Below are 22,288 nucleotides of genomic sequence, written 5' to 3' on the forward strand. Positions count from 1 at the left end.
CTCTCACACTCACACACGCTCTCTTACACTCACACACGCTCTCTCACACACACACTCTCTCACACTCACACATGCTCTCTTACACTCACACACACTCTCTCACACTCACGCATGTTCTCTCACACTCACACTCACACACTCTCACACGCACACATGCTCTCACTCACACACACACTCTCTCACACACACATGCTCTCTCACACTCACACACATTTTCTCAGACACATGCTCTTTCAGACACACACAAACTTTCTCTCACACTCATATGCTCTCACACACACACACTTGCACACGCGCTCTCTCACACACACGCACTCACACATGTTCTCTCACACTCTCACACACTCTCTCCACTCACTCTCACACTCACAGATGCTCTCTTACTCTCACACATGCTCTCACCCTCTCACACGCTCACACACTCACACATGTTCACACACACACACACGCTCTCTTACACTCACACACGCTCTCTCACACTCACGCATGTTCTCTCACACTCACGCATGTTCTCTCACACTCACACATGCTCTCACACTCACACACACGCTCTCACACTCACACACACGCTCTCACACTCACACACAATCTCTCACTCACTCTCAGACTCACAGATGCTCTCTCACTCTCACACATGCTCTCACACTCACACAAACTCTCACACACTCACACATGTTCACACACACACTCTCTCACACTCATAGATGTTCTCTTACACTCATACATGCTCTCTCACACTCACACGTTCTCTCACACTCACACTCACACACACTTTCTCACACGCTCTCTCACATACTCACACATACTCTCTCACACTCAAACACGCTCTCTCACACACATGCTCACTCACACTCACACGCTTTCTCACACTCATATACATTCTCACACACGCTCTCACACTCCCTCACACTCACACACGCTCTCTCACACACACACACACACGCTCTCTCTTACACTCGCACATGCTGTCTCACACTCATATGTTCTCACACATGCTCTCACACTCACACACGCTCTCTCATACTCACACACGCTCTTTCACTCTCACACATGCTCTCACACTCATATACGCTCTCTCACACACAGTCACATAATCGCACACGCGCTCTCACACTCACACACATGTTCTCACACTCACACGTTCTCTCAACTCACACACGCTCTCTCAAACTCACTCTCACACTCACACATGTTCTCACACTCACACATGTTCTCACACTCACACACTCACATACGCTCTCTCACACTCTCTCTCACACTCACTCTCACACTCACACATACTCCCTCACACTCACATACGCTCCCTCACACTCACATATGCTCTCTCACACTCAGACACGCTGTCACACTCACATACGCTCTCTCACACTCACACACGCTCTCTCACACTCACTCACTCCCTCACACACACGCTCACTCTCACAGTCAGACACACACTCACTCTCACACACACTCGCACACACACACATTCCCTCTCTCTCTGTCCCCTCAGGGACCCCCCTGTAAATACTGACACACTCCCCCCTCCCCCCGGGGACCCCCTGTAAATACTGACACACTCACCCCTCCCCTCGGGGACTCCCCTGTAAATACTGACACACTCACCCCTCCCCTCGGGGACTCCCCTGTAAATACTGACACACTCCCCCCTCCCCTCAGGGACTTCCCTGTAAATACTGACACATTCCCCTCTCCCCTCGGGGACCCCCCTGTAAATACTGATACCCTCCCCCTGGGGACCCCCCTGTAAATATTGACACATTCCCCACTCCCCTCCAACTCTTGCTGCTGTATTTGCTGAGGGAAAGCTGACGATGATGCTAGGGTCCTGCTGGTCGGGCCTAGTGCAGCCTTTGGCCCTCAGTCGATCCCCACCCTCAGTTGATTCCTCACCCTCAGTCGATCCCTACTCTCAGTCGATCCCCACCCTCAGTCGATCCCTACTCTCAGTCGATCCCCACCCTCAGTCGATCCCGGGATGGTGTGGCTAACCCACGGCTCTCTCTCTCCCCTCAGGCCTGGTTTCCCGGTGGATTTCCCTGCAGGCCCGGTGCAGGTGGTTAGGCTGTAGGCTGAAGTTAGCGCCATGCCTCAGCGGGTGCGGCGATACAAGGGGCAGGATTACCGGGCACTGCGTCGCTCCTGTCAACGCCAGAGGAGCCTGTTCGAGGACCCTCACTTCCCCGTCACCAACGATTCCATCTACTACACCAAATCGCCGCCCGGCACCATAGAGTGGAAACGTCCTGGGGTAAGGCCGCAAACCATCGCTCATCCTTCCACCTTTCGGGAAAACGATTGGAGGCCATTCGGCCCACGCCCTACTCTCTCAAATCTGTTCCTGCATTGATGGGTGGACAGTGTAGAGGGAGCTTTACTCTGTATCTAACCCCGTGCTGTCCCTGTCCTGGGAGTGTTTGATGGGGGACAGTGTAGACCTTGTCTATTCACCCTATCCATGTCCCTCACATAGTTATAGAGTCATAGAGATGTCCAGCACGGAAACAGACCCTTCGGCCCAACCCGTCCATGCCGACCAGATATCCCAACCCAATCTAGTCCCACCTGCCAGCACCCGGCCCATATCCCTCCAAACCCTTCCTATTCATATACCCATCCAGATGCCTCTTAAATGCTGGAATTGTACCAGCCTCCACCACTTCCTCTGGCAGCTCATTCCATACACGTACCACCCTCTGTGTGAAAACGTTGCCCCTTAGGTCTCTTTTATATCTTTCCCCTCTCACCCTAAACCCATGCCCTCTAGTTCTGGGCTCCCCCACCCCAGGGAAAAGACTTTGCCTATTTACCCTATCCATGTCCCTCATAATTTTATAAACCTCTATAAGGTCACCCCTCAGCCTCCGACGCTCCAGGGAAAACAACCCCAGCCTGTTCAGCCTCTCCCTGTAGCTCACACCCTCCAACCCTGGCAACATCCTTGTAAATCTTTTCTGAACCCTTTCAAGTTTCACAACATCTTTCCGATAGGAAGGAGACCAGAATTGCACACAATATTCCAACAGTGGCCTAACCAATGTCCTGTACAGCCACAACATGACCTCCCAACTCCTGTACTCAATACTCTGACCAATAAAGGAAAGCATACCAAACGCCGCCTTCACTATCCTATCTACCTGCGACTCCACTTTCAAGGAGCAGTGTTTCTTTCGCAAGGGGCCTGCGTTTGCCTCCTGAGTCACAGGAGAACTGGGCCCATAGTTGTGTTCTCCATGGCGACGCCTCGGCCAATCAGAGACCATTAGCCAACCAATCGGAACCCTTTCATCCTGTCACAATATGGCGGGTTGGGAATTTGGCATTCTTGCGTGCGGTCCTGACGAGCAGAGGGCAGAAGAGCAGCTCTCTCTCTCTCTCTCTCTCTCTCTCATCCCGCTATCAAACTACCGTTTGCCACCATTTCTACTAGGCCGGTCGAGGGTTGGTGCCACACTGCCGATGGTGCCATACCCAGGCAGGGTAAAGGTCCCTCGGATGGTTCTCTGAAAGGGGGAAGGGTAGTTAACACCCTCCCTCCACCCCGATCACCAAAACCTGGGAGCCATTTTGTGACCCGCCCCTCCAACTCCTGTCAGCGACAACTTGCCCCGCTGGCGCCGAATTCGGATAGCTGCCCATGACGCTCTGTCGGGCTGTCAAAGTGAGGTGGCAGGGAAGGCACTACAGAAATGCGGGTTCTCTGCCTGAGGAAGAGGCCGCCGGGAAGTTTTGTTTTAAATTTGCTGTCGTTGGTGACGGGAGATCCCCCGTGTTCTCCCCGGCAACGCAAAGGCCAATCAGCTTTTGCCGACTGTCTTACAGAGCTCGTTCGCTCTGCGTGTTCGTGTTTTGGCACTCTTGCAATCGCGTCCTGACCGGAGCGGGCCTAACGGGAAAGGCTTCATTGCTCGAAGCCTGGGGCCTACCGCTCTCATTGACCACCTGAACCCCGTGACCTCTGACCCCGTTCTTCCCCACAGGAACTCTGCGAGGATCCCCGGTTGTTCGTGGATGGGATCAGCTCACGGGATCTGAACCAGGGGAGCCTGGGAAACTGCTGGTTTGTGGCGGCCTGTTCCTGCCTGGCAACGGAGCCCTCGCTATGGAAAAAGGTCCGGAACTTTCCGTGTCATTCTTCCCCTCCACTGGGGGGGGTAAGGGCGTGGGGGAGGGTAAGGTTACGGACATATACCCTAATACGACAAATTAGCCCCATCAAACACTCCCGAGGACAGGGACAGCACGGGGTTAGATACAGAGTAAAGCTCCCTCTACCATGTCCCCCATCAAACACTCCCAGGACAGGGTCAGCACGGGGTTAGATACAGAGTAAAGCTCCCTCTACCCTGTCCCCCATCAAACACTCCCAGGACAGGGTCAGCACGGGGTTAGATACAGAGTAAAGCTCCCTCTACCCTGTCCCCCATCAAACACTCCCGAGGACAGGGACAGCACGGGGTTAGATACAGAGTAAAGCTCCCTCTACCATGTCCCCCGTCAAACACTCCCAGGACAGGGATAGCACGGGGTTAGATACAGAGTAAAGCTCCCTCTACACTGTCCCCCCGTCCAACACTCCCCAGGACAGGGACAGCACGGGGTTAGATACAGAGTAAAGCTCCCTCTACCCTGTCCCCCATCAAACACTCCCAGGACAGGGTCAGCACGGGGTTAGATACAGAGTAAAGCTCCCTCTACACTGTCCCCATCAAACACTCCCAGCAGGGGTGTGGTCCATGGGAACACAGGCGATCCAGGTTTCAGGATCCGTCGGGTTCGGGATCCCGTGTGGGAGCCGTGACGATCACCCAGGGGGTGGGGACCGGATCTCTGGGTGTAGGTTTCCAGGGGGGTGGCTGGGGTTGACCGTCTGGAATTATTCCCGCAGGTGATCCCGGATCATGGGAGTCAGGAGTGGAATCCGAAGCGACCGGGGGACTACGCTGGGATCTTCCATTTCCGTTTCTGCCGGTTCGGAGCCTGGTTAGACGTGGTGATCGATGACCGCCTGCCCACCATGAACGGTCAGCTCATCTTCTGTCACTCTGCTGACCACCGGGAATTCTGGTGCTCTCTCCTCGAGAAGGCCTACGCCAAGTAAGTCAACCCATCCCCATCCCTGATTGGACAGGCCATCCCCCTTCACGTGCCTGATTGGACAGGGCATCCACCTTCCCCATCTCTGATTGGACAGGGCACCGACCTTCCCCATCCCTGATTGGCCAGGCCATCTACCTTCCTCATCCCTGATTGAACAGGCCATCCACCTTCCCCATCCCTGATTGGACAGGCCATGCACTTTCTCCATCTCTGATTGGACAAGGCATCCACCTTCCCATCCCTAATTGGACAGGCCATTCACCTTCCTCATCCCTGATTGGACAGGCCATGAACTTTCTCCATCTCTGATTGGACAAGGCACCCACCTTCCCCATCCTTGATTGGTTAAGCTATCCACCATCCCAATCTCTGATTGGACAGACCATCCACCTTCCCCATACCTGATTGGACAGACAGTCCATCATCCCGTTCCTGATTGGACAGACCATCCACCTTCCTTGTCCCTGATTGGACAGGCCTTCCACCATCTGTGTCCCTGATTAGTCAGGCCATTCACCTTCCCTGTTCCCTGATTGGACAGGGCATCCACCACCCCCATCCTTGATTGGACAGTCCATCCACCTTCCCCATTCCTGATTGGACAGGTCATTCACCATCCCTGTTTCTGATTGGACAGTCTCTCCTCCTTCCTCATCTCTGATTGGACAGGCCATCCACCTTCCCCATTCCTAAATGGACAGGCCATCCACTTTCCCTGCTCCTGATTGGACAGGCCATCCATCTTCCCCATCCCTGACTGGACGGGCTGTTCATCCTCCCCATCAGTCGGGCTTGAATTGAGATCTCTGTAGAGGGAGCTTTACTCAGTATCTAACCCTGTGTTCTGCCTGCCCTGGGATGGGGGTCAGTGTAGAGGGAGCTTTACTCTGTATCTAACCCTGTGTTGTCCCTGTCTTGGGAGTGTTTGATGGGGGAACAATGTAGAGGGAGCTTTACTCTGTATCTAACCCTATCCTTTCCCCGTCTTGGGGAGTGTTTGATGGGGGACAGTGTAGAGGGAGCTTTACTCTGTATCTAACCCCATGTTGTCCCTGCCCTGGGTGGGTGTAGTTTCTGTTTAAAGCAGTAGAGGGAGCTGACCGAGTTCGGACCGTCACTGGGACTGACAAACTGGGTTGGGGTGGGGGTAAGAGTTTGGGTTGGGGTGGGGGTTGGGGTGAGGGTGGGAGTTAGGGTGGGGGTTGGGTGGGGGTTGGGGTGAGGGTGGGAGTTGGGGTGGGGGTTGGGTGGGGGTTGAGGTTGGGGTTGGGGTAGGGGTAGGGGTGGGGGTTGGTGTTGGGGTGAGGGTTGGGGTTGGGATTGGGGTTGAGGTGGGAGTGAGCGTGTGGGTGGGGGTAGGGATGGGAGTTGGGGTTGGAGTGAGGGTTGGGATTGGGGTGAGAGTTGGGGTTGGGTGAGGGTTGGGTGGGGGTTGGGGGGTTGGGGTGAGAGTTGGGGTTGGGTTTGGGGTGAGGGTTGGGGTTGGCATTGGGGTGAGGGTTGGGTGGGGGTTGGGGTGAGGGTGGGAGTTGGTGGGGGTTGGGTGGGGGTTGGGGTGAGGGTGGGGGTTGGGGTTGGGGTGGGGGTAGGGGTGGGGTTGGGGTGGGGGTTGGTGTTGGGGTGAGGGTTGGGGTTGAGATTGGGGTTGAGGTGGGAGTGAGCGTGTGGGTGGGGGTAGGGATGGGAGTTGGGGTTGGGTGGGGGTTGGGGGGGTTGGGGTGAGAGTTGGGTGGGGGTTGGGGTGAGGGTTGGGGTTGTATTTGGGGTGAGGGTGGGGATGGGGGTTGGCATTGGGGTGAGGGTTGGGTGGGGTTGGGGTGAGGGTGGGAGTTGGTGGGGTTGGGTGGGGGTTGGGGTGAGGGTGGGGGGTGGGGTTGGGGTGGGGGTTGGTGTTGGGGTGAGGGTTGGGGTTGGGCTTGGGGTTGAGGTGGGAGTGAGCGTGTGGGTGGGGGTAGGGATGGGAGTTGGGGTTGGAGTGAGGGTTGGGATTGGGGTGAGGGTTGGGTGGGGGTTGGGGTGAGGGTTGGGGTTGTATTTGGGGTGAGGGTGGGGATGGGGGTTGGCGTTGGGGTGAGGGGGTGGGGGTTGGGGTCAGGGTTGGGGGTGGGGATGGGAGTGGGGCTGGGGGTGGCGGTGAGGGGGTGGGGTAGGGTTGGGGTGGGGGTGTGGCTTGGCATGGGGGGTGGGGTTGGGTGTTGGGATGGGGGTTGGCATGGAGGGTGGGGTTGGGTGTTGGGGTTGGGGTGGGGTTGGGGTGAGGGTTGGGTGTTGGGCTGGGGTTGGGCGTGGGGATGAGGTTGTGGGGAGGGGTTGGGAGTTGGGGTGGGGGTGGGGATTGGTGTGGGGGTGGGGGAGGGAAGGGTTGGAATGGGATCTTCCTGTGCCGATGTGGGTGTGATTTTCCTGCTCGCCCTCCCCAGGTTGAATGGATGTTACGAGGCCCTGGATGGAGGCAACACCGGGGACGCGCTGGTAGATTTCACTGGGGGGGTGTCCGAGCCCGTGGCCCTGACCCAGGGGGATTACAGCGGAGACCTGGACAAGAGGAACAGACTCTACCACAACCTCCTGAAGGCCCACTCCAGGAGCTCGCTCATCAGCTGCTCCATCCGGGTAACGACTCATTCACCAGGCGCTACATCAATGCAGCCCGGTCTGCGCCGACACGCCGAGTCCGCACCCGCGGTGGGATCTGTGTACCGTTTAGTCTGTGCTCGTCAGACGGACCCTTCGGCCCAACCTTTCTGTGCTGGCCTTAATCCCAAACTAAACCAGGCCCCCCCCCTCCCCCTCCCCAAACCTTCCCTCACCCACAGACAGTGGTGGGGTGGGGGGTAATGGGACTGAGTGGGTCACCCTCCACCCTGGACAGGCAGGAGGGAGGGGCTTACAGACCTCCTACAGGCCATTCTGCCCCTCGGGGCTACTCTACCATTCCACTAGACTCGACTCTTAGAGATGTACAGCACGGAAACAGACCCTTCGGCCCAACCCGTCCATGCTGCCCAGAAATCCCCAAGTCGTCTAGTCCCACCTGCCAGCACCCGGCCCATATCCCTCCAAACCCTTCCTGTTCATGTACCCATCCAGATGCCTCTTAAATGTTGTCATTGTACCAGCCTCCACCACTTCCTCTGGCACCTCATTCCATACACGTACCACCCTCTGCGTGAAAATGTTGCCCCTTAGGTCTCTTTTATATCTTTCCCCTCTCACCCTAAACCCATAAGGTCCCTGTCTTGCAATGGGGGACAGTGTAGAGAGAGCTTTACTCTATATCTAACCCTATGCTGTCCCTGTCCTGGGGAGTGTTTGATGTGCGGACAATGTAGAGGACGCTTTACTCTGTATCTCACCCTGTGCTGTCCCTGTCCTGGGATGGAGGACAGTGTAGAGGGAGTTTTACTCTGTATCTAACCCCGTGCTCTCCCTGCCCTGGGAGTGTTGGATGGGGACTGTGTAGAGGGAGCTTTACTCTGTATCTAACCTTCTGCTGTCCCTGTCCTGGAGGTGTTTGATGGGGGACAGTGTAGAGGGAGCTTTACTCTGTATCTAACCTTCTGCTGTCCCTGTCCTGGAGGTGTTTGATGGGGGACAGTGTAGAGGGAGCTTTACTCTCTATCTAACCTTCTGCTGTCCCTGTCCTGGAGGTGTTTGATGGGGACAGTGTAGAGGGAGCTTTACTCTCTATCTAACCCTGTGCTGTCCCTGAGTTGGGATTGTGTTGAAGGGGATAGAGTCCTGACCCTCACTGAACAACACCTCCCCCTTCCACCCGCTGACCCAATGGAACAGCCCCTCCCTCCATCTGCCCCTCTAGTTCTGGACTCCCCCTACCCCAGGGACAAGACTTTGTCTATTTGCCCTACCCATACCCCCCTCATGATTTTATAAACCTCTATAAGGTCACCCCTCAGCCTCCGACGCTCCAGGGAAAACGGTCCTCCTTATCCGAGCTGGTGGATAGACATGTCCCCAGACCTGTAGCCTCCGAGATAACCCCGCCCCAATCGTCACGAAGGGGGCAATTAGGGACGGGCAGCAGAGGCCATCCTTGCCCAGAGACCTCACCCCCTCCCACCCCCAACCCGAAACGGACCAGGAATAACGGAGGAGCGACTCCCTCGACAGATTCGATCCCCGGTCTTACTCTGATCGCGGCGAGGAATGCAGGGGCGGGGATGTGCTAGACGGGCCGAACGTTCCCTTCGGCGGGGGGAAAACTCTCCGGCGCGCCCCCAGCTGCCGTTGGGAGGGCGGTGAGAATTCCCTCCCGTGCTCCCCGGGACCTTGCTTTGTCGTGCAAAGGCGGCCGAGGGAGTTGGCTGCCCGGCCCTACAGGAATGCGGGTTGTTGTTGGCTGGCGACGAGAGCCGGTGCGTGATAGACATTCCCGACGGTGAGGGGGGTGGGGGGGACAGAGGGAGGGAAGGGAGAAGGTGGTGAGGGGGGGGGGTTGACGTGAAACGCCTCCATTGACGTCTTCCCCCCGCGCCCGTCCCCTCCCCTCCCCTCCCCCACCCCACGGCCATGTTTGTTTTCTCTCGTACCGTGTCCAGCCGGATCCCGGCGAGCAGCTGGAAGCCCAGATGGACTGCGGCCTGGTGAAGGGCCACGCCTACGGGGTGACCGACGTCCGCAAGGTCCGTGTCGGCCAAGGGCTCATGGCCTTCTTCAAGCAGGAGAAACTCTACATGATCCGGATGCGGAACCCGTGGGGCAGCACCGAATGGAACGGCCCGTGGAGCGACGGGTCAGTGCGGATGGAGGGACGGACCGTTCCATTGGGTTGGCGGGGGAGGTGTTCAGTGAGGGCCACAACTCTGAATCCCCCATCAAACACTCCCAGGCACAGGGACAGCACGGGGTTAGATACAGAGTAAAGCTCCCTCTACACTGTCCCCACCAAACACTCCCAGGCACAGGGACAGCACAGGGTTAGATACAGAGTAAAGCTCCCTCTACACTGTCCCCATCAAACACTCCCAGGCACAGGGACAGCACGGGGTTAGATACAGAGTAAAGCTCCCTTTACACTGTCCCCATCCCAGGACAGGGACAGCATGGGGTTAGATACAGAGTAAAGCTCCCTCTACACTGTCCCCCATCAAATACTCCCCAGGACAGGGACATCACAGGGTTAGGTACAGAGTAAAGCTCCCTCTACACTGTCCCCATCCCAGGACAGGGACAGCACAGGGTTACATACAGAGTAAAGCTCCCTCTACACTGTCTCCCCCATCCCAGGATGGGCGGTGTAGATACATAGTAAAGCTCCCTCTACACTGTCTCCCCTATCCCAGGACAGGCGGGGTAGGTACAGAGTAAAGCTCCCTCTACACTATCTCCCCCATCCCAGGGTGGGCGGGGTAGGTACAGAGTAAAGCTCCCTCTACACTGTCTCCCCCATCCCTGAGAAGGCCAAAGAGTTGAAAGGTCATAGCTTAGCCAATAAGTTTGAGGTGGAGTCAGGGAGGGCCTGGGGGAGGGGATGATGGGCAACAAAACCCCAGGGGATTGTGGGATAGCCATGACAGCCATGTTGGAATGCCCAACCCAATGTGGCCCTGGGTCTCAATGTCATTGCCAAGCGATTGGCCGTGGGAGTGGGGGGAGGGTGGGGTTTGGGGAGAACATGGCGGATATCTGCTGCTGGACCACACCCTGCCCTCAGACGCGGCCAAGTGCCCTCGAACCAGGGACCTCTAACCCTCTGATGGTCTCTGTAGGTCTGAAGAGTGGCAGAAGATCAGCAAGGCGGAGAGGGAAAATATAGGAGTGACCGTCCGAGATGATGGAGAGTTCTGGTAAGGTTTCTCATACCCCCTTGGTCAATCGGCCCCTCCGACCTGAGCTCTCCCCTCCCCCTTTCCAACTCTGACCTCTTCTGTAATCCCACCCTCTGTGCCCTCCCATTCCCATCGCCGCTGGGGGAGCGTACGTTCCAAGATTCTGGGGTTTTCCCTCCGTCTCTCCCCCCATCTCCCTTAAAACGTTTTAGACCTTGAGACCGTACAATACAGGTGCAGAATGAGGGCCATTCGGCCCATTGAGTCTGCTCCGCCATTCCATCATGGCCGACCTGTTTCTCAGCCCCGTAACCCTCCCCCCCCCTCACTAATCAGGAACCTATCTCTCTCTCTCTCTCTCTCTCTGTCCTTGAAGACTCCATGTCTTCCCCTCCACCCCCCCCCCTGTGAGTCCCACAGAGACCCCACCCCCCGACTGGAGAAATTCCTCCCCCCCTCAGTCCCTCCCCTCACCCTGAGGCTGTGCCTTGGGGTTCCTCGTCTCTCTGAGCGGTGGAAACACCTTCCCCCACCCTCCCCTCCCCATTCTGTCCCAGGCCTCTCGGTATTCTGTACGTTTCAATCTGATTCCCCCAACCCCCATCATCGTTCTCAACCCCATCGGGTACAGAACCCGGAGTCCTCGACCGCTCCCCATGTGACAAGCCCTTCACCCCCCGGGATCGTTCTTGTAAACCCCCCTCTGGACCCCACCTCCAAAGGCCAGCCCATCCCTGCCTGGATACAGGGCCCGAAACTGCTCACGGTATTCCAAACGCAGTCTGCCCGGAATCTCAGCAGGACATCCCTGCTCTAGCTCTCTGACGAACCAAACCACAACTTGAAGGAACAACACCTCCCCCCTTCTCCCTGAGCGGCCTACAGCCTGGAGGACTCGACGTTGGGCCCTCCAATTTCAAGTTGCCTCCACCTCCATCCCACGGATCCTTTCCCAGCCCCTCTCCCCTTCCCTTCCCCCTTCCCCCACCTCCAACCGGAACCATTCCCCCCATTGACCGACCCAGGTCGTACCCTCTCCCAGTCCTCACCGATCCCCACCCCGTCCCCACCACCCTCTTTATCTCCACCTCCCCCCCACACACACACCCACCCAGGGGGATAATAAAGGTGCTGGACAAATGCAGGGTTGTTGGAAATTGAGGTTTTACCTGGTTGACCCATTGAACCCTAACTGAGCTGGAGATCGCCCTTGGCATCAAGGCCGCATCCGACTGAGTGTGGCACCACTGGAGCCCATGGGTATCGAGGGTGAAGTCTCCACTGGTTAGAGTCATACCTGGCACAGAGGAAGATGGTGGTGGTTGTTGGAGGTCAGTCATCTCAGCCCCAGGACATCTCTGCAGGAGTCCCTCAAGGTAGTGTCCTAGGCCCAACCATCCATCAATGTCCTTCCCTCCACCATAAGGTCAGAATTGGGGATGCTCCCTGATGATTACACCGTTCCCCAGATACTGAAACAGTCCTTGTCCATGTGGCTGCAAGATCTGGACAATATCCAGGCTCGGGCCTACAAGTGGCAAGTAACATTTGTGCCACACAGATGCCAAGCTATGACCATCACCAATAACCACCATCCCTTGACATTCCATGGTGCTGCCATCACTGAATTCCCCCCCACTATCACCATCCTGGGGGTTACCATTGACCAGAAACTCAACTGAACTCATCGTATAAACCCAGCCGCTCCAAGAGCAGGTCAGAGGCTGGGAATCCTGCAGCGAATAACCCCCCTCCTGACTCACCCCCCCAAAGCCTGTCCCGCCATCCACAAGTCAGGAGGGTGTGGGAATACTCCCCTCTTCAGTGTTGGTCTCTCTCTGGAAGAAAGGTTCCTGGTGAGGGGTGGTGGATGGAGTGTTTTAGGAACGCAAGGGGGTAAAGGGGCCGAATGGCCTGCCATAGTGTGAAGCCGGACAGCAGGAATGGCCGAATTAATCCCAGGCCCTCTCCTTTCTTCCCTCTCCCGGACGACCCAGGATGGACTTTGAGGATTTTGTGAGGAATTTCACCGACCTGGTGGTGTGTCGGCAGATTAACACCTCGCTGTTCAGTTTCCACAAGACCTGGGCGGAGGCCAGTCTCTTCGGTGAATGGACGGTCTGCTCCTATCCCCTTCAGAACCGGAGTGGGGGCTGCCTGAACAACCGCACCACCTTCCTGCAGAACCCACAGGTACGTGGGGGAGTCCGCTCACTGTCCCATCACCCCCCTCCACCCCTACAGCCCCTCCCTGTCTCTGTAACCCTCCTCCAGCCCCTATACCCCCTCCCTATCTCTGTAACCCCCTCCAGTCCCTACACCCCTCCCTATCTCTGTAACCCCCTATACCCCCTCCCTATCTCTGTAACCTCCTCCAGCCCCTACACCCCCTCCCTATCTCTGTAACCCCCTACACCCCCCCATCTCTGTAACCCCCTCCAGCCCCTACACCCCCTCCCTATCTCTGTAACCCCCTCCCTATCTCTGTAACCCCCTCCAGACCCCACACCCCCTCCCTATCTCTGTAACCCCCTCCAGCCCCTACACCCCCTCCCTATCTCTGTACCCCCCTCCAGCACCTACACCCCCTCCCTATCTCTGTAACCCCCTCCAGCCCCTACACCCCCTCCCTATCTCTGTAACCCCCTCCAGTCCCTACACCCCTCCCTATCTCTGTAACCCCCTACACCCCCTCCCTATCTCTGTAACCTCCTCCAGCCCCTACACCCCCTCCCTATCTCTGTAACCCCCTCCAGACCCCACACCCCCTCCCTATCTCTGTAACCCCCTCCAGCCCCTACACCCCCTCCCTATCTCTGTAACCCCCTCCAGCCCCTATCCTGTCTCCTTGATACCTCAGTCGGTGCCTCCAATGTTATCTCCTAACCCTTCTGTGAGGAATGCTGGGATATTTTGTTCAGCCCTCTTACCCGGTACTCGGACTCCCATCAGATCGTGGTTGATGTTGAGTTTCCTCCTAAACCTCTCCACCCCCGCTGTCTATATGAATTAACCCACCCTCAGATATCAGCTACAGACAAGACTTCCAAACTTGGACCGATGTTGGAGTGTCATCCAAACTCTCTCGAGGGACAGATCTTGGCCTAACGTGATGTAGAATCATGTCAGAGGCCATTCAGCCCATCAAATTTACACTGACCCTTTGAAAAGCATCACACCCTTCCCTGCATCTACCACAGCCAATCCACTCTAACCCACACACCCCTGGGCACTATGGGACAATTTAGCACGGCCAATCCACCCTAACCTGCACATCCCTGGGCACTATGGGACAATTTAGCACGGCCAATCCACCCTAACCCACACACCCCTGGGCACTATGGGACAATTTAGCACGGCCAATCCATCCTAACCTGCACATCCCTGGGCACTATGGGACAATTTAGCACGGCCAATCCATCCTAACCTGCACATCCCTGGGCATTATCCTCGAGGGATGAAATTATCTCTGCACCTTGCTAATTCTAGGGAATACAGATTGTCTTCTTCACTGAAGAAACAGGGACGGAAGCAGACTGTTCGGCCCATCGATCCTGCTACCCCATTCCCAGATGATCCGACCTTTCTCATGCCCACACTCCTGGTCAGTCCCGGTAACATTTCGGTGAATTAACCCTGTTGTTGTAAATCCCTGCTACCTTTCCAACATTTTCCCACGTCACTCCAGCACTGGGATCTCACTGTGCACTCTCTCCCTGTGCCAGTTTGTGTTCCAAATCCCGAGAGACGACTCCGCACTGATGTCACTCCAGCAGGAAGACAGGCGACTGTATCGCAAAGACGGATCTGGGAATAATCTCTCCATCGGCTTCGAAATCTTCCGGGTGAGTGACCAGGCAGAATCTCTCTCTCTGTCTCTCCCTTCCTTCAGCACTGACCCTCTGACAGTGCCCACTCCCTCAGCACTGACCCTCCGACAGTGCCCACTCCCTCAGCACTGACCCTCCGACAGTGCCCACTCCCTCAGCACTGACCCTCCGACAGTGCCCACTCCTTCAGCACTGACCCTCCGACAGTGCCCACTCCCTCAGCACTGACCCTCCGACAGTGCCCACTCCCTCAGCACTGACCCTCCGACAGCGCCCACTCCTTCAGCACTGACCCTCCGACAGCGCCCACTCCCTCAGCACTGACCCTCCGACAGCGCCCACTCCCTCAGCACTGACCCTCCGACAGCGCCCACTCCCTCAGCACTGACCCTCCGACAGTGCCCACTCCCTCAGCACTGACCCTCCGACAGTGCCCACTCCCTCAGCACTGACCCTCCGACAGTGCCCACTCCCTCAGCACTGACCCTCCGACAGTGCGGCACTCCCTCAGCACTGACCCTCCGACAGTGCCCACTCCCTCAGCACTGACCCTTCGACAGTGCCCACTCCCTCAGCACTGACCCTCCGACAGTGCGGCACTCCCTCAGCACTGACCCTCCGACAGTGCCCACTCCCTCAGCACTGACCCTTCGACAGTGCCCACTCCCTCAGCACTGACCCTTCGACAGTGCCCACTCCCTCAGCACTGACCCTCCGACAGTGCCCACTCCCTCAGCACTGACCCTTCGACAGTGCCCACTCCCTCAGCACTGACCCTCCGATAGTGCCCACTCACTCAGCACTGACCCTCCGACAGTGCCCACTCCCTCAGCACTGACCCTCCGACAGTGCGGCACTCCCTCAGCACTGACCCTCCGACAGTGCCCACTCCCTCAGTACTGACCCTCTGACAGTGCCCGCTCCATCAGCACTGACCCTCTGACAGTGCCCGCTCCCTCAGCACTGACCCTCCGACAGTGCCCACTCCCTCAGTACTGACACTCTGACAGTGCCCGCTCCCTCAGCACTGACCCTCCGACAGTGCCCACTCCCTCAGTACTGACCCTCCGACAGTGCCCGCTCCCTCAGTACTGACACTCTGACAGTGCCCGCTCCCTCAGCACTGACCCTCCGACAGTGCCCACTCCCTCAGTACTGACCCTCCGACAGTGCCCGCTCCCTCAGTACTGACACTCCGACAGTGCCCACTCCCTCAGTACTGACACTCTGACAGTGCCCACTTCCTCAGCACTGACCCTCTGACAGTGCCCACTCCCTCAGCACTGACCCTCCGACAGTGCCCACTCCCTCAGCACTGACCCTCTGACAGTGCCCACTCCCTCAGCACTGACCCTCCGACAGTGCCCACTCCCTCAGCACTGACCCTCCGACAGTGCCCACTCCCTCAGTACTGACCCTCCGACAGTGCCCACTCCCTCAGTACTGACACTCTGACAGTGCCCACTTCCTCAGCACTGACCCTCTGACAGTGCCCACTCCCTCAGCACTGACCCTCCGACAGTGCCCACTCCCTCAGCACTGACCCTCTGACAGTGCCCACTCCCTCAGCACTGACCCTCCGACAGTGCCCACTCCCGCAGCACTGACCCTCTGACAATGCCCACTCCCTCAGCACTGACCCTTCGACAGTGCCCACTCCCTCAGCACTGACCCTCCAGCAGTGCCCACTCACTCAGCACTGACCCTCCGACAGTGCCCACTCCCTCAGCACTGACCCTCCCACAGTGCCCGCTCCCTCAGCACTGACCCTCCGACAGTGCCCACTCCCTCAGCACTGACCCTCCGACAGTGTGGCACTCCCTCAGCACTGACCCTATGACAGTGCGGCACTCCCTCAGCACTGACCCTCCGACAGTGCCCACTCCCTCAGCACTGACCCTCCGACAGTGCCCACTCCCTCAGCACTGACCCTTCGACAGTGCCCACTCCCTCAGCACTGACCCTCTGACAGTGCCCACTCCCTCAGCACTGACCCTCCGACAGTGCCCACTCCCGCAGCACTGACCCTCTGACAATGCCCACTCCCTCAGCACTGACCCTTCGACAGTGCCCACTCCCTCAGCACTGACCCTCCAGCAGTGCCCACTCACTCAGCACTGACCCTCCGACAGTGCCCACTCCCTCAGCACTGACCCTCCCACAGTGCCCGCTCCCTCAGCACTGACCCTCCGACAGTGCCCTCTCCCTCAGCACTGACCCTCCGACAGTGTGGCACTCCCTCAGCACTGACCCTATGACAGTGCGGCACTCCCTCAGCACTGACCCTCCGACAGTGCCCACTCCCTCAGCACTGACCCTCCGACAGTGCCCACTCCCTCAGCACTGACCCTTCGACAGTGCCCACTCCCTCAACACTGACCCGTCGACAGTGCCCACTCCCTCAGCACTGACCCTTCGACAGTGCCCACTCCCTCAGCACTGACCCTCCGATAGTGCCCACTCACTCAGCACTGACCCACCGACAGTGCCCACTCCCTCAGCACTGACCCTCCGACAGTGCGGCACTCCCTCAGCACTGACCCTCCGACAGTGCCCACTCCCTCAGCACTGACCCTCCGACAGTGTCCACTCCCTCAGCACTGACCCTCCGACAGTGCCCACTCCCTCAGTACTGACCCTCTGACAGTGCCCGCTCTATCAGCACTGACCCTCCGACAGTGCCCACTCCCTCAGCACTGACCCTCTGACAGTGCCCGCTCCATCAGCACTGACCCTCCGACAGTGCCCACTCCCTCAGCACTGACCCTTCGACAGTGCCCGCTCCCTCAGCACTGACCTTCCGACAGTGCCCACTCCCTCAGCACTGACCCTCTGACAATGCCCACTCCCTCAGCACTGACCCTTCGACAGTGCCCACTCCCTCAGCACTGACCCTCCAGCAGTGCCCACTCACTCAGCACTGACCCTCCGACAGTGCGGCACTCCCTCAGCACTGACCCTCCCACAGTGCCCGCTCCCTCAGCACTGACCCTCCGACAGTGCCCTCTCCCTCAGCACTGACCCTATGACAGTGCGGCACTCCCTCAGCACTGACCCTATGACAGTGCGGCACTCCCTCAGCACTGACCCTCTGACAGTGCGGCACTCCCTCAGCACTGACCCTCTGACAGTGCGGCACTCCCTCAGCACTGACCCTCCGACAGTGCTCACTCCCTCAGCACTGACCCTCTGACAGTACCCACTCCCTCAGCACTGACCTTCCGACAGTGCGGCACTCCCTCAGCACTGACCCTCTGACAGTGCGGCACTCCCTCAGCACTGACCCTTCGACAGTGCCCACTCCCTCAGCACTGACCCTCCAGCAGTGCCCACTCACTCAGCACTGACCCTCCGACAGTGCGGCACTCCCTCAGTACTGACCCTCCCACAGTGCCCGCTCCCTCAGCACTGACCCTCCGACAGTGCCCTCTCCCTCAGCACTGACCCTTCGACAGTGCCCACTCCCTCAGCACTGACCCTCCGACAGTGCGGCACTCCCTCAGCACTGACCCTATGACAGTGCGGCACTCCCTCAGCACTGACCCTCCGACAGTGCCCACTCCCTCAGCACTGACCCTTCGACAGTGCCCACTCCCTCAACACTGACCCTTCGACAGTGCCCACTCCCTCAGCACTGACCCTCCGACAGTGCCCACTCCCTCAGCACTGACCCTCTGACAGTGCCCTCTCCCTCAGCACTGACCCTCCGACAGTGCGGCACTCCCTCAGCACTGACCCTATGACAGTGCGGCACTCCCTCAGCACTGACCCTCCGACAGTGCCCTCTCCCTCAGCACTGACCCTATGACAGTGCGGCACTCCCTCAGCACTGACCCTATGACAGTGCGGCACTCCCTCAGCACTGACCCTCTGACAGTGCGGCACTCCCTCAGCACTGACCCTCTGACAATGCGGCACTCCCTCAGCCCTGACCCTCCGACAGTGCTCACTCCCTCAGCACTGACCCTCTGACAGTACCCACTCCCTCAGCACTGACCTTCCGACAGTGCGGCACTCCCTCAGCACTGACCCTTTGACAGTGCGGCACTCCCTCAGCACTGACCCTTCGACAGTGCCCACTCCCTCAGCACTGACCCTTCGACAGTGCCCACTCCCTCAGCACTGACCCTCCAGCAGTGCCCACTCACTCAGCACTGACCCTCCGACAGTGCGGCACTCCCTCAGTACTGACCCTCCCACAGTGCCCGCTCCCTCAGCACTGACCCTCCGACAGTGCCCTCTCCCTCAGCACTGACCCTCCGACAGTGCGGCACTCCCTCAGCACTGACCCTATGACAGTGCGGCACTCCCTCAGCACTGACCCTCCGACAGTGTCCACTCCCTCAGCACTGACCCTTCGACAGTGCCCACTCCCTCAACACTGACCCTTCGACAGTGCCCACTCCCTCAGCACTGACTCTTCGACAGTGCCCACTCCCTCAGCACTGACCCTCCGATAGTGCCCACTCACTCAGCACTGACCCTCCGACAGTGCCCACTCCCTCAGCACTGACCCTCCGACAGTGCGGCACTCCCTCAGCACTGACCCTATGACAGTGCGGCACTCCCTCAGCACTGACCCTCCGACAGTGCCCACTCCCTCAGCACTGACCCTTCGACAGTGCCCACTCCCTCAACACTGACCCTTCGACAGTGCCCACTCCCTCAGCACTGACCCTTCGACAGTGCCCACTCACTCAGCACTGACCCTCCGATAGTGCCCACTCACTCAGCACTGACCCTCTGACAGTGCCCACTCCCTCAGCACTGACCCTCCGACAGTGCGGCACTCCCTCAGCACTGACCCTCCGACAGTGCCCACTCCCTCAGCACTGACCCTCCGACAGTGCCCACTCCCTCAGCACTGACCCTCCGACAGTGTCCACTCCCTCAGCACTGACCCTCCGACAGTGCCCACTCCCTCAGCACTGACCCTCTGACAGTGCGGCACTCCCTCAGCACTGACCCTCTGACAGTGCAGCACTCCCTCAGCACTGACCCTCCGACAATGCGGCACTCCCTCAGCACTGACCCTCCGACAGTGCCCACTCCCTCAGCACTGACCCTCTGACAGTACCCACTCCCTCAGCACTGACCTTCCGACAGTGCGGCACTCCCTCAGCACTGACCCTCTGACAGTGCGGCACTCCCTCAGCACTGACCCTTCGACAGTGCCCACTCCCTCAGCACTGACCCTCCGACAGTGCGGCACTCCCTCAGTACTGACCCTCCCACAGTGCCCGCTCCCTCAGCACTGACCCTCCGACAGTGCCCTCTCCCTCAGCACTGACCCTCCGACAGTGCGGCACTCCCTCAGCACTGACCCTATGACAGTGCGGCACTCCCTCAGCACTGACCCTCCGACAGTGTCCACTCCCTCAGCACTGACCCTTCGACAGTGCCCACTCCCTCAACACTGACCCTTCGACAGTGCCCACTCCCTCAGCACTGACTCTTCGACAGTGCCCACTCCCTCAGCACTGACCCTCCGATAGTGCCCACTCACTCAGCACTGACCCTCCGACAGTGCCCACTCCCTCAGCACTGACCCTCCGACAGTGCGGCACTCCCTCAGCACTGACCCTATGACAGTGCGGCACTCCCTCAGCACTGACCCTCCGACAGTGCCCACTCCCTCAGCACTGACCCTTCGACAGTGCCCACTCCCTCAACACTGACCCTTCGACAGTGCCCACTCCCTCAGCACTGACCCTTCGACAGTGCCCACTCACTCAGCACTGACCCTCCGATAGTGCCCACTCACTCAGCACTGACCCTCTGACAGTGCCCACTCCCTCAGCACTGACCCTCCGACAGTGCGGCACTCCCTCAGCACTGACCCTCCGACAGTGCCCACTCCCTCAGCACTGACCCTCCGACAGTGCCCACTCCCTCAGCACTGACCCTCCGACAGTGTCCACTCCCTCAGCACTGACCCTCCGACAGTGCCCACTCCCTCAGCACTGACCCTCTGACAGTGCGGCACTCCCTCAGCACTGACCCTCTGACAGTGCAGCACTCCCTCAGCACTGACCCTCTGACAATGCGGCACTCCCTCAGCACTGACCCTCCGACAGTGCCCACTCCCTCAGCACTGACCCTCTGACAGTACCCACTCCCTCAGCACTGACCTTCCGACAGTGCGGCACTCCCTCAGCACTGACCCTCTGACAGTGCGGCACTCCCTCAGCACTGACCCTTCGACAGTGCCCACTCCCTCAGCACTGACCCTCCAGCAGTGCCCACTCACTCAGCACTGACCCTCCGACAGTGCGGCACTCCCTCAGTACTGACCCTCCCACAGTGCCCACTCCCTCAGCACTGACCCTCCGACAGTGCCCTCTCCCTCAGCACTGACCCTCCGACAGTGCGGCACTCCCTCAGCACTGACCCTATGACAGTGCGGCACTCCCTCAGCACTGACCCTCCGACAGTGCCCACTCCCTCAGCACTGACCCTCCAGCAGTGCCCACTCACTCAGCACTGACCCTCCGACAGTGCGGCACTCCCTCAGCACTGACCCTCCCACAGTGCCCGCTCCCTCAGCACTGACCCTCCGACAGTGCCCTCTCCCTCAGCACTGACCCTATGACAGTGCGGCACTCCCTCAGCACTGACCCTATGACAGTGCGGCACTCCCTCAGCACTGACCCTCTGACAGTGCGGCACTCCCTCAGCACTGACCCTCTGACAATGCGGCACTCCCTCAGCCCTGACCCTCCGACAGTGCTCACTCCCTCAGCACTGACCCTCTGACAGTACCCACTCCCTCAGCACTGACCCTCTGACAGTGCGGCACTCCCTCAGCACTGACCCTTCGACAGTGCCCACTCCCTCAGCACTGACCCTCCAGCAGTGCCCACTCACTCAGCACTGACCCTCCGACAGTGCGGCACTCCCTCAGTACTGACCCTCCCACAGTGCCCGCTCCCTCAGCACTGACCCTCCGACAGTGCCCTCTCCCTAAGCACTGACCCTCCGACAGTGCGGCACTCCCTCAGCACTGACCCTATGACAGTGCGGCACTCCCTCAGCACTGACCCTCCGACAGTGCCCACTCACTCAGCACTGACCCTTCGACAGTGCCCACTCCCTCAACACTGACCCTTCGACAGTGCCCACTCCCTCAGCACTGACCCTTCGACAGTGCCCACTCCCTCAGCACTGACCCTCCGATAGTGCCCACTCACTCAGCACTGACCCTCCGACAGTGCCCACTCCCTCAGCACTGACCCTCCGACAGTGCGGCACTCCCTCAGCACTGACCCTCCGACAGTGCCCACTCCCTCAGCACTGACCCTCTGACAGTGTCCACTCCCTCAGCACTGACCCTCCGACAGTGCCCACTCCCTCAGCACTGACCCTCCGACAGTGCGGCACTCCCTCAGCACTGACCCTCTGACAGTGCGGCACTCCCTCAGCACTGACCCTCTGACAATGCGGCACTCCCTCAGCACTGACCCTCCGACAGTGCTCACTCCCTCAGCACTGACCCTCTGACAGTACCCACTCCCTCAGCACTGACCTTCCGACAGTGCGGCACTCCCTCAGCACTGACCCTCTGACAGT

The 22,288-nt window shown here is 58.9% G+C and overlaps 1 protein-coding gene across 2 annotated transcripts in view; it reads left to right on the forward strand.

Moving 5' to 3' along the window:
- Nucleotides 1-22,288, forward strand: part of LOC132835135 (calpain-5-like) — a 42,764-nt gene that overhangs the window by 2,333 nt on the left and 18,143 nt on the right. For both annotated transcript variants that reach the window (XM_060854455.1, XM_060854456.1), the window contains exons 2-9: nt 2,017-2,251; nt 3,981-4,112; nt 4,889-5,097; nt 7,521-7,713; nt 9,660-9,853; nt 10,830-10,907; nt 12,887-13,082; nt 14,615-14,734. In XM_060854455.1, coding sequence (XP_060710438.1) covers nt 2,087-2,251; nt 3,981-4,112; nt 4,889-5,097; nt 7,521-7,713; nt 9,660-9,853; nt 10,830-10,907; nt 12,887-13,082; nt 14,615-14,734 — 1,287 coding nt within the window. In that variant the 5' untranslated portion in view covers nt 2,017-2,086. The remainder of the gene's footprint in view (nt 1-2,016; nt 2,252-3,980; nt 4,113-4,888; nt 5,098-7,520; nt 7,714-9,659; nt 9,854-10,829; nt 10,908-12,886; nt 13,083-14,614; nt 14,735-22,288) is intronic.

This window comes from Hemiscyllium ocellatum, chromosome 44 (genome assembly GCF_020745735.1).
Source record: "Hemiscyllium ocellatum isolate sHemOce1 chromosome 44, sHemOce1.pat.X.cur, whole genome shotgun sequence".
Classification (NCBI taxonomy): Eukaryota; Metazoa; Chordata; class Chondrichthyes; order Orectolobiformes; family Hemiscylliidae; genus Hemiscyllium; species Hemiscyllium ocellatum.